This window comes from Tiliqua scincoides, chromosome 6, assembly GCF_035046505.1.
Source record: "Tiliqua scincoides isolate rTilSci1 chromosome 6, rTilSci1.hap2, whole genome shotgun sequence".
In the NCBI taxonomy this organism is placed as follows: domain Eukaryota; kingdom Metazoa; phylum Chordata; class Lepidosauria; order Squamata; family Scincidae; genus Tiliqua; species Tiliqua scincoides.
This window is the reverse complement of record NC_089826.1, coordinates 28,906,777-28,919,007: the sequence shown is the minus strand read 5'-3', so window position 1 is coordinate 28,919,007 and position 12,231 is coordinate 28,906,777. Positions and strand designations below refer to the sequence as shown.

Below are 12,231 nucleotides of genomic sequence, written 5' to 3'. Positions count from 1 at the left end.
CACCGCTTTTCACCTCTCTCCATTGTGAAAATTGCCCATTGACACCCACTCTCTGCTTCCTGGCCTCCAACCAGTTCTCAATCCACGAGAGGACCTGTCCTCTAATTCCCTGACTGTGGAGTTTTTTCAGTAGCCTTTGGTGAGGGACCGTGTCAAACGCCTTCTGAAAGTCCAGATATATAATGTCCACGGGTTCTCCCGCATCCACATGCCTGTTGACCTTTTCAAAGAATTCTATAAGGTTTGTGAGGCAAGACTTACCCTTACAGAAGCCATGCTGACTCTCCCTCAGCAAGGCCTGTTCGTCTATGTGTTTTGAGATCCTATCTTTGATGAGGCATTCCACCATCTTACCCGGTATAGATGTTAGGCTGACCGGCCTATAGTTTCCCGGGTCCCCCCTCTTTCCCTTTTTAAAAATAGGCGTGACATTTGCTATCCTCCAATCTTCTGGTACCGTGGCCGTTTTGAGGGACAAGTTGCATACCTTAGTCAAGAGATCTGCAACTTCATTCTTCAATTCCTTAATAACCCTTGGGTGTATGCCATCAGGGCCTGGTGACTTATTGATCTTTAATTTATCAATGAGGTCTGAAACATCTTCTCTTTTAACCTCTATCTGACTTAACTCCTCGGTTAGGAGGGGCCGTTCGGGCAGCGGTATCTGCCCGAGGTCTTCTGCTGTGAAGACAGATGCAAAGAACTCATTTAATTTCTCTGCCATCTCTAAGTCTCCTTTTATCTCCCCTTTCCCTCCCTCGCCATCCAGAGGGCCAACCGCTTCTCTGGCGGGTTTCCTGCTTCTAACATATTTGAAGAAGCTTTTATTATTCCCCTTAATGTTGCTGGCCATGCGTTCCTCATAGTCTCGCTTGGCCTCCCCTATCACCTTCTTACATTTCTTTTGCCACAGTTTATGTTCCTTTTTATTCTCCTCATTAGGGCAAGACTTCCATTTACGGAAGGAAGCTTCCTTGCCCTTCACAGCCTCTCTAACTTGGCTGGTTAGCCATGCGGGCACCCTCCTGGATTTAGTGGAACCCTTCTTTCTTTGCGGTATACACCTCTGCTGGGCCTCTATTACTGTTGTTTTAAGCAGCCTCCATGCACTCTGGAGAGACTGGACTCTTTTTACCCTCCCTTTCAACCTCCTTCTAACCAGCCTCCTCATTTGAGGGAAGTCCGCCCGTCGGAAGTCAAGGGTTTTTGTTAGAGATTTGCCTGGTATTCTTCCCCCAACGTGCACGTCAAAACGGATCGCAGCATGATCACTGTTCCCCAATGGCTCAGTAACGTTTACATCTCTAACCAGGTCCTGCGTACCGCACAAAATTAAATCCAGAGTCACCTGTCCTCTGGTGGGCTCCGTGACTAGCTGATCTAAGCCACAGTCATTTAGCACGTCAAGAAATCCGGTTTCCTTATCGTGACCAGAACACAAATTGACCCAGTCAATATGAGGATAATTGAAGTCCCCCATGATTACAACCCTGTCCTTCCTTGTCACCTCCCTGATCTGTTTCCTCATTTCAAGGTCCCCATCAGATTTCTGGTCTGGAGGACGATAGCACACCCCCAGTATTACATCGCTGCTCAAGCCTGGTAATTTAACCCACAGAGATTCTACGGTGGAGTCGGACCCACCTTCAATCTCTACTTTGCTGGATTCTATCCCTTCCTTAACATAAAGGGCCACCCCACCTCCAACACGCCCCTGCCTGTCCCTCCTGTAGAGTTTATAGCCCGGGATTGCGGTATCCCACTGATTCTCCGCATTCCACCAGGTTTCCGTTATGCCCACTATGTCAATATTTTCCCTTGTCACCAGACATTCCAGTTCTCCCACCTTTGCTCGTAGACTTCGGGCATTCGCATAAAAGCATTTATACACGGAATGCCCCAGGATGGGCTGCTTATTCGCTCCTTTGTCCCCGCATCCTCTCATTGTGCCAAACTGTCTATCACATCCCATCTCCCTACCTTTCCCAATTTCTTCTCCTACCCTGCCTTTGTCTTGTTGTTCTCTAACCTCCCCATCCTCATCCCATAGGGATGAGGAGTCCCGAACCGGATGCCCCTCGGCTCCTGTCGGCCTTCCCCCAGGGATCAGTTTAAAAGCTGCTCTGCCACCTTTTTAATGTTATGCGCCAGCAGTCTGGTTCCATTCTGGTTCAAATGGAGCCCGTCCCTCTTGTACAGGCCCCGCTTGTCCCAAAACGTTCCCCAGTGCCTAACGAATCTAAACCCCTCCTCCCTACACCACCGTCTCATCCACGCATTGAGACCCCTGATCTCCGTCTGCCTAGCTGGCCCTGCGCGTGGAACAGGTAGCACTTCAGAGAACGCTACCTTTGAGGTCCTGGCTTTCAGCTTCCTGCCTAAAAGCCTAAATTTGGCCTCCAGGACCTCCCAGCTACACTTGCCCACGTCGTTGGTGCCGACATGCACCACAGCCGCTACCTCTCCCCCAGCACTGTCTACTAGCCTGTCTAGACGAGAAGTGATGTCTGCAACCTTCGCACCAGGCAGGCAAGTCACCATGCGGTCCTCACATCCGTCGCAAACCCCCCTCTCTATGTTTCTAATAATTGAATCCCCCACTACAAGAAGCCCCCGACCCCCCTCCTGCCGAGGAGTATCCCGAGTGTGCTCGGATACGGGCCCATCCCCTGGAGAAGGGATCCCCCCTAGGGGATTGTTTCCCTCCTCTCCAGGATGACGTCCTCCAGTCCCGAGACTTCCCACCCGGGCAGCCGAGGAGCTGCACGCCTGAGGTTGGGACGAAGCCTGATCGTCCCCAGAAGTCTCCCCACGGTCCTCCTCTGGCTGCCTGCGCTTCTCCAGGTCGGCCACCAAGGCTTCAAGGGAGCGGACGCGTTCCCTGAGAGCCTGGAGCTCCTTGCACCGAGGACACACCCATGACTTATGCCCCAGAGGCATATGATCATACATGTGGCACTCGATGCAGAACACTGGATAGCCCCCACCCTGCTGCTGGCTGTCTGACTGCATAGCTTTTTTGTTGTTGTTGTTGTTTTATTTAGGGGTCCTTTTAAAAACCGTACACTGGATAGCAGCCCTTTTCTCTAGGGAAGAGGAAGGGCAGTGTATGGGGCCCAGGCCTCCTCGCCCTGCTGCTGAACTCGCCCAGATGCTAAACTCTTGTGCCTTACCTGGCACTTAGTTCCCAGAGGCCACACGCGTCTGCAGAGAGCCTCACGCGATGGCCTGCCTAGCTTTATACTCCTGGCTGGCTCCTCCCCCCTCCTTCCTTCCTGATTGAAAGGGGGGCTGGCCTTCCCAGGTGAGTTTACAAAAGCTCAGGAAGGCAAATGGCTGCTGATGGGCGTGACCTACTCTGCAGGCTCCTGAATGGACTGCTTGAATTAGCTTAATGGGGCTCTTAATGGGTTGGGAATTGGCCCTTCCTAGGTCCTTTCCCTCCTAGTTCTGTTCTCTTAGGCTGGACTGTTTTTGTAACCTCAAGCTAGTTTTTATTTGGGTTTGTTTAATTATTTATTGCTCTCTAGATCCTGTGTCCCAATTTACTGACCTGTTTAGGTTATGTTCTAACTTAGATTAGGTTTAACCTGGGTTAAGTATAGGTTTAATTTAAACAAGTAGAAAACCTGCTTTTCACTTTATCCTCCTCCCTTCCTTCGATTAAGTGCTACCTTAGGTGCAGCTAACTTTCAATTTTGATTTAAATGCCTGACCCTTGGGCACTTACTCATGAGTAGGACGCTGCTCTTACTCACGAGTAGGACTCTGCTCCTGCTCAGAGTAGCCCTATGTACCTCCCTTAGGTGCTAACTTTCAATTTTGATTTAAGGTTGCTTTAAAGGTAAGGTTAAGGTTAGAAGACAGGGAGTTAGAAAGACAAAGCGTTAGAACACATTAATTGTCCCTGCAGAAGGATGTGTCCAGGTGGATATCTCTCTTTCTGCATCAGGGAATCTGACTTTTACACAATATACTGAGTAATATATAACATTTTAATAATGCTCTGGTTAGTATTAACTTCATAACAAACTGAAGCTAAGCTACATGGGACCTTTAAAGGAACAAAAGCATTGTTTGTGATTTTGCAACTTCTACATTTGCTGGAGAGTTTGCAAAAAAAACCAAACCAGCAAGACAGAAGTAGAAGTCTTCCGTATTGCACCAAGGCTAAATTTGTCAGCCTCTCTAACACTAAACAGGACATCTGCATTCCACATTTAGATATTGGAACCTCTCCATGGAAATGTATATGTTAGCCCCTTATAGCATTTATACATCCTAAGAGAACCCTGCAGTTGCAGACTGGTTTCCTGTGTAGTAAGTGCTTTATACTGAGCACTTTACAACCAGTCTAAAATTGGCAAAGACAGCCAAAACATTTCCTCAAATAAATTGTATTGTGTGATCCTTGGCTGAGAATTAGGCAATAAAGATATAAATAATAAAATGAATACTCGAGGATTAATAATATTTATTACAGGTGGGTGGCAGTGGTAGTGTTTAATAATTTGATGAATAACATCTGCCTGTGTTAATGAGACATGCAGAAGCTTGGCAGAGATAGATGAACATACAATAAATTTGATTTATAATTGTTCCCACAGAGACTCATGTCTTGCTGGTAAACCAGTTAAACTAATGTATCTTTTTGATTGTCATACATTTTCCCTTTACAGCTAATAAACTTGTTGAATTGAATGTCTAAGAGATCCAGTCAATTTGTTAGATTTGGCCAAAGGAAGAGCATAGTGAAAAACGTGCCTCCTTATCAAATAGCTTAACCTGGCAAACTTTTAAGTACTGTATTTTGGCTTTATATGAGGCTGGTCCCCCTCCCCCCCACTATTTGCTATATGATGTTTTAATTGCATAATGTCTGTCTGTCTTGTATTGGTGTATGGCAGTAATTTGCATTTAGTATTGCAGATTAGAAAGGCAGGGTATAAATTACTGGAATAGTATAAATTATAACTGGATTAGTTCTTACAAACAGCAAATGAAGTGGGGAAACCCACTGCACCACTTGAGACTGCAAGTGGAAGCTGACATTTTAAAATGTTTTTTAAAAATACATTTTTTAAAAACTACTTGCATATAGTAAACTAAATGTTGGGAAGAGGGATTCTCAACTGGCTTCTTTCTTTCCTACTTTCCAAATAGCTTCTTGTAGAAAGATACATGTCAGTTTCCTACATGCAAGGAACGTTGTATCAAAAAGCATTCAGGATGACTTCTATGGGAAACCTCCATGCTGCTTGCTTGCTTATATGTCTCTGTCCTGTTCTATTCCATGAGCTCAGAATAGCTTACACCTTACTGCATTTTCTAGATAGCAGTCCTGTCTCCAAGTCTCTCTTGTCCTTGAAAAGAAGAATGCTTTAGGAGAATAAAAGAGGCCAAATGGAATCAAAATGAAATTATGATAATAAAATCCATGGGAAAGGGAACTGGATGGAAGGAGAAAAACCTAATCTATGGTAGTGATAGTGTCTCTAGAGCTCTGTGTAGTGAATAGGTAGATCTTGGCTCACAGTTCTAGAATGTTTTGTCTCTCCCAGCAGCATTAGAATTATATTTAATGATTTCATGTGTCAGTATGATTTTATTTTGGAATGAAATATCTGTACACCAGGTTTTTGGGAAAATGTAGTATAAAAATCCTTTGTTTGAACCAATTCAACTTTATTTCGAACTGCACAATTCGACTGCACTATAATTTTGTTTTTTAATATGCATTACATGACAGGGTTAAATGCCAGGGTTAAACGGATTAAGGGGTAAAAAAAAACAGCTTAAAGATCTCACTCTGCCGCAGATTAAACTCATTTATGTTGGATAGCATTATGCTGAATAAAGGCTGCTTATGTATAAGCAAATTTATCCTCAGAGAGATGTGATCCTTTATGGCAGAATCTTAAGCCCTGATGTGCAAGCAACAAAACCTTAGGATTGTGTGTGACTATCATATCTAGGTACCACTGTCATCTGTGCATCCAATAGATCCACTGGACCAATTCACATTGCCACACCATGAACCTGAATCTTCACGGACTGCATCTCCATCCAAAACATACTGTATTCCTATCCCATTTGCTTCCCCAGTGTGCTTCTTTGGGAAAAAAAACCAAAAAAGCATTGGAGCAATTGTGTTTCTCATGTAATGTCTAGTTTGACCCTTAAGCAGCTGGAGAAAAGCACCACCTCACTTTGAAGACATCTTTGCTCATAGCAGCCTCAGATCTTTGAATGCCTATCAGAATACAAGCAGAAACATGTGTAAATTGAAATCAAATGAGAAGAAGAACCCCTCAAAGCTTGATGGGAGCCCTGCATACTTGGTGGCCCCCAGGAACTTAGTAATTTTGAGAACAAGAGGGGCTGAAGATTGAAAAAGGAATTGACTTGCTTAAGCAAATTGGCCATTAGAGCGGAAAAGATGCAACTTTTTGTTGCAGAGCCCTCTTATGTCTACTATCCCATGGAAAAATGTATCAGATAAACTATAAATGTCTGAGAAATGGCATAAATAGAACACTTCTGGAACTCTGGTTATTTTTATATATGGGGGGAAAAGGGGCTCTCTAGCTAAATCTGAGCAATTACACTGCCCAACAAAATTTGTTAGTTACTTTGTAAGTTAGACCTTTTCTTGCATATATTTGGGGCACTGATTAAACAAATGGCATTGGTTTGGCCCCATCAGCTCTAGATTTAGAGATGCGGCACATACACCTTAGATGCAGATGTGCAGATGATCAGTTGAATCAGCATGTAAGGTGGCTATGCCATATCTCCAAAGCTAGAGCTGATAAGGCAAAACCGATACCATTTTTTGAATCGGTGCCCCAAATAAAACCAAGAATAAGTCTAACTTTTAGAGCACCAAAAGTGTGTTGGGTTGTGTTATTTCTGTGTTTTTAAAAGTTGGCAGTACATACAAATATGCCCCAATACTTATTACTGCTGTTTGTTACTGGTATGTATAGTTTCTTATAGCAAAGTAATATCAAAGTTTCTATCTCTTTGAATGTCTTTGCTGCTGTTGCTATAGTAATGTCTTATTAAAAAACGGCATCACTTTCTCTAGAGGCACAGCAAGAGCAAGGACGATGGCATATTTTGGAGAAGGAAAAGGCCCCATCCATGTGGACAATGTGAAATGTACAGGAAGTGAAAGATCCCTGGCTGACTGCATCAAACAGGATATTGGCAGGCACAATTGTCGTCACAGCGAGGATGCTGGCGTGATCTGTGACTATCTAAACAAGAAGGCATCTGGAAACAGTAATAAAGGTGAAGTGGGTAGAAAACTAAACATTGCAGTTTGTTGAAAAGAAATGGACTGTGAAAGGTATATGTGCAGGAGGAAATGTGGTTTCAGAAAAAAAAATGTATTAAATGGGAGTAGTATACAAGCATTGATGGTGGCCCACAGGAGGCAACAGGAACAACTGCTGGGCCAGGGGTGTCAAACTCATTTCCGAAGGCTGAATAGTATTCATAGTGCCTGCTGAGGGCCAGAAATGGTAACCAGAAAGTTACTTCCCTCCTCTATTTTTTCCAAACAACTCTCTCAGGTTCTCTCCACTCTTTCTCCTCCTTCTGCCCCTCCTGCCTCCCTCTTTCTTCCCTTTCATGTCTCCCAGCCATCCTTCCCTGGCTATGATCTGGCAGCTGCCAACTTTGATCTCCCAAGATTCCTCAAGATCTTGGGTTCCAAAGTCTCACGAGACACTGGAATAGCATTGGAGACATCTAAACTTTGACCATGCAGAGCTCTGCAGCTACTTCATGAAGATTTATTTATTTATTTAGCGTATCGCATATAATACATGGACTTGTATATACATCATGAAGAGCTTCTGTGGGACAGATCAGGCCACTGGGTCTTATGTTTGACAACCCTATGCTAGACTATCCCAGTTGTCTCTTGGAGCACATTGTGGTTTCTTGAAGGGAGCGCCTTACCTGCACGATTTTCTTCCTGCTTAGATTCTCTTGCTTCTGTGTGTGGTTTGAGATTACTGCATCGACGGCAGAAACGAATCATTGGTGGGAAAAATTCATTAAGGTAAGAAAAATTAAGCATGCTTTTGAAAAATGTGAAGTCACTGACTTTGATCAAAAGGGGACTCTTCTGTTTGCACAAGGGGGAATATCTGATTTCCACCAGTTCCCTCCCCTGCATGCCAGTCCCCCAATCCACTTGACACACCATTCCATTTCCCTCTCACATAACACCAGAACCCTTTGACAAATTTCTGGAGGAAAGTTAATCATGGATTACAAGTCATGATAGTTATGTGCAAGGTAGAGGTAGGCTGCCTCTCTAGATGTAGGGGAGGGCATCAGGACGCAGGTTGTGTCTGTTGTCTAGTATTCCCTGACGCATTTGGTGGGCCACTGTGAGATATAGGAAGCTGGATTAGATGGGCCTTTGGCCTGATCCAGCGGGGATGTTCTTATGATTTCTTGACCCTCAAGAACTGCAGAAAAACTCTCTTGTACAAAAAAAGCCCTTTGGATACTGGGAAATACATCTGGTGTAACAAAGCCCTTGTTGTGAGTAAAGGAAAATGGGACAAAATGTAGATAAAAACCATTATGTTGAGCTTGGTAGCCATAACTTTTTTATATCTCGTGTGACTATTCTTGAAAGTCACAAATCTTCTGTGCTGTGAACGACATTAAAGTGGAGACATGTAATGCCATTGTTTTATACTAAATAGGTGAGGGGATAAGGATGAGAAGCTGGCTGGCTGTGATGTGTGACCCTAAACTTAGAAGTTGTTAAATGGGAATTAGAAGCTGTTACTTAAATGGTTGAACAGATTCCCATCTGGCTGGGGGAGGGGAAGCTTGGAGCTGTTTAAAGCAAAGATGCTGTACTACAGGTAGAACCTAATTATCCACAGATTTTTCATCCGAGGTTTTATCTCAATGCTATGAGAAATTAAAGAAAAAACGTTCCTTTTAAAAACAGCCTCGCACATGACTGTAATGGGGAAGAGTTGGCAGCAGTCAATCAATTTCTCTCTCAATCCAGGCACTTGGAAAGGCTTTACTCCTAGGCAACCAACCCCTTCCTTTTCCCTGGAGCCCATGAAAATGCAAAGCAGAAGTGATTGTCACCTCCACTTTGCATTCTCTTTGCAGTCTCAGGAGCTACTGGTGAAGTTAAGGGAGGGGTCGCTTGCCTTTTCTCAGCGCCTGGAGAGAGCTTGATTATCTGCTTGCTGCTACTCTTGTGCATTACAAAGGTAAGCAAGGCTGTTTTTAAATTGCTGAGCAAGAACATTGCTTTTCAAATAGATTTCCTTTAATGGAAAGGGGGTTCTGGGAACGGAACCCTTGTGGATACCGAAACTCAACCTGTGTACTGTATACTAAAGACACCTACCCCATTTTGCATGGAATAGCAAGATGAATTATTTTTGGTTTTTGTCTAGGGGTGGATGGCCTTGGCAGGTTGCTCTGCGCCTGAAATCATCTCATGGTGATGGACGATTGTTGTGTGGTGCCACTCTCATCAGCAGTTGTTGGGTGCTTACTGCAGCACACTGTTTTAAGAGGTACTATTTCATGATTTGCAGTTGGCTATGTTGACAGGAATACTGCATTACTATTGTAAGGAGACCAGTACACAAGTAGCAATGATAATAAACCCTACTGACCCCAGATATTTCACTGACAATGTTCCCTATATTTAAAAGGAAACTAAGTCCTAAAGGACAATTAAAAGGTGTTTAATTTATGTGTTAAAACAGTATCTTAGTTTTCACATTCTGGAATTGTAGCGTTAATTTTCATTGCTCTGCAGATCTGTGGTCTCAAATGTCAACAGTTCCTGCACAAATCTCTTTAAAAACAATCCAATATGTCTCATCCATGCAGAATAAGATTAAAAGGGAATATTTACAACTGTGACGTTCTTTTAATGTCACATTTAAACACTAGTCCTTAGTTAGATTGTATTAGAAAAGGAATCAACAATCATTTTTGTGATAGAGAAATTGATTTATTTTAGAGGTGTCATTTGTATCTTGAGATTTGTTATTTCTATACCTCTGTATATTTAATTTGAACTGTAAAAGAGAAACTGATTAATTTATGCCAATATTTTGGATATAAACAAAGTTTGGAAGTTACTTCACTTTCTCTGAATTGCTGCTACTGTGTCTTTGAATCACTGTCAATGTATGTAACGTTCTGCTCTGTGTTAGCAATTCTCAGAAGCCCCTTTATGTGCTAAGGACTTGTTAAGAAAGTATCTACTCAGTGACTGAACTATTTGTTAAAGAACTTGGACCAGGTATAAACTCTGATTTAAGACTTTCTCCATAGTTATAAAGTATTCCAGTTATATAGTGTTTTCCCCACCTTTTAAAACTCACGCATTCCATTTCTGATCTACCAAATGATAGTGGGAATGAATAGGCCCAGTGGACTGAATTCCCCAGAAGAGGCTTGGCAAGATCAAATTTAAATTGGGTTGGGGAAAGAAGCAAAATCACAACCAATGTGGGATAGGTTTAGGGCAGGTGTGCTGAACAGAGATGAGCTACACAGAACTGTCTGGCTGTGGGATTGGGAAAGAAAAGGGACTTGGACCGCTTTTATAAGTTGCATTCATAATGTGAAAGCTAATACAGTGCAGCCCCCCGTAAGACATTTAAGTGCTCCACAATGATATACTGTGCAGAAGTGGTTCCCAAACTTTTTAGCACAAGGACCCACTTTTTAAAACGACACTCTGTCAGGACCCACCTAGCCTTACAAGATTGAAAAAAAGAAATTGCACTTTATCAGCTGCTCTAACCTATTCAGTTTTTATCCTTTTTACTATGGTGGGGGAGGTCCCACCTTCTGGAGCTCTTGTTCAGCTCCACATTCATTGGATTGAGACTTTTCTGGAGGCAGTACATTCTCATTCACAGTGGACCGAGGCACATTCAGTTACTCATGAGTATACACACACACGTGGCTCAGCTTGGCTTTCCAAGGACTTAATACATTTTCCTTGTCAGCTCGGAGGGGGTTGACTTCCTTCTCAAGAGTTCTTGGGGACCTGCGTTCATTGGATTGGGACCATTCTTGGTGGTGTTGCATTTCCCTCAACCTGCCTTTCAAAGTGGACTGAGGCACAGTAGCCTATTCAGAAGTAAATAATTGTGCTGACACATGCTGCTGTTTTGTTTTCCATAGGATTCAATACATTTTCCTTGTCAGCTATCAGCTTGTCAGTTTTGTGACCCACAAAAAATCAGGTCGTGACCCACTGGTGCATCTCAACCAACAGTTTGGGAATCACTGCTGTACTGTATTTGATCTGACTATCAATAGTCTCTTTCTGTCTTCTTTTGTAAGAGCTGCTTGGAGACTGAGGTCACGGAGAGCCAGGAAATCTAAATTGTACAAACTATACCTGCATTTCCTGGTATTGGTTAGGGTTTAGAGGTGAGAGCCAATTCCTGGGGAATATATTAAAGAAAACCATTAACAATAACACTTTCTAAATATTAACACAGAACGTGAGAAGACTATGTTTTGTGATCTTCAAGGGATCTATCGTTCTTAATAGCAATGTGGTTTGCAGTTAAAAATGCAAGTCTCATAACAGAAATGATTGGGCTATCTAGAATTGCATAAACACGGCAATGAAAATATCTTGCTACCTAAGGCACAATCCTGTAATACCTACCTGGAAGTAAATCCCATTGAATTCAGAGCCCAGTCCTGAAGGGCTAGTGCCTAACCATTGATGGAGTGCACCGTTGCAAATGTGCCGTAAGGCACACCTTCGACAGTCAGTACCGATCAAGTGCCAGAGTTGGTTAAGCGCATGGGCCAGCACCAATCAGAATCTGGTCGAATGCTGCTCAGCACTTGGGTGAGCACCCAGCAATGGAGAGTAAGTTGGGGATGGGGAGGAGGTGTTCTGGAGCGGGGAGGATGGGGAAAGGCGTTGTAGGGGGAGAGAGTGAAGCAGGAGGTGGCAGAGATGGCAGCAAGCCCTGCTGCCGTATCCTACCCATAACCTGCTGCCATATCCTATCCCCTCCTCCCAGCCCAGGAAACCCGATACAGGTCTCCTCAAATCTGCACCCGTGCAGATAGTGGGTGCAGATCTGAGGAGACCCATTGGGGCTGCCTGGTTACTACACTGCCTTATCGAGTAGCCTTGGCACTGCTTCCTAGCCCCATGGGATGTAGCAGTAGCCATTTTGG

The 12,231-nt window shown here is 43.6% G+C and overlaps 1 protein-coding gene across 1 annotated transcript in view; it reads left to right on the top strand.

Annotated features, from left to right (window-relative positions):
- PRSS12 (serine protease 12) overlaps positions 1–12,231 on the top strand; it is a 65,779-nt gene that overhangs the window by 43,529 nt on the left and 10,019 nt on the right. The window contains exons 9-11 of the mRNA XM_066632879.1: positions 7,091–7,296; positions 7,996–8,074; positions 9,453–9,575. Of these exons, the coding sequence (XP_066488976.1) occupies positions 7,091–7,296; positions 7,996–8,074; positions 9,453–9,575 (408 nt within the window). The remainder of the gene's footprint in view (positions 1–7,090; positions 7,297–7,995; positions 8,075–9,452; positions 9,576–12,231) is intronic.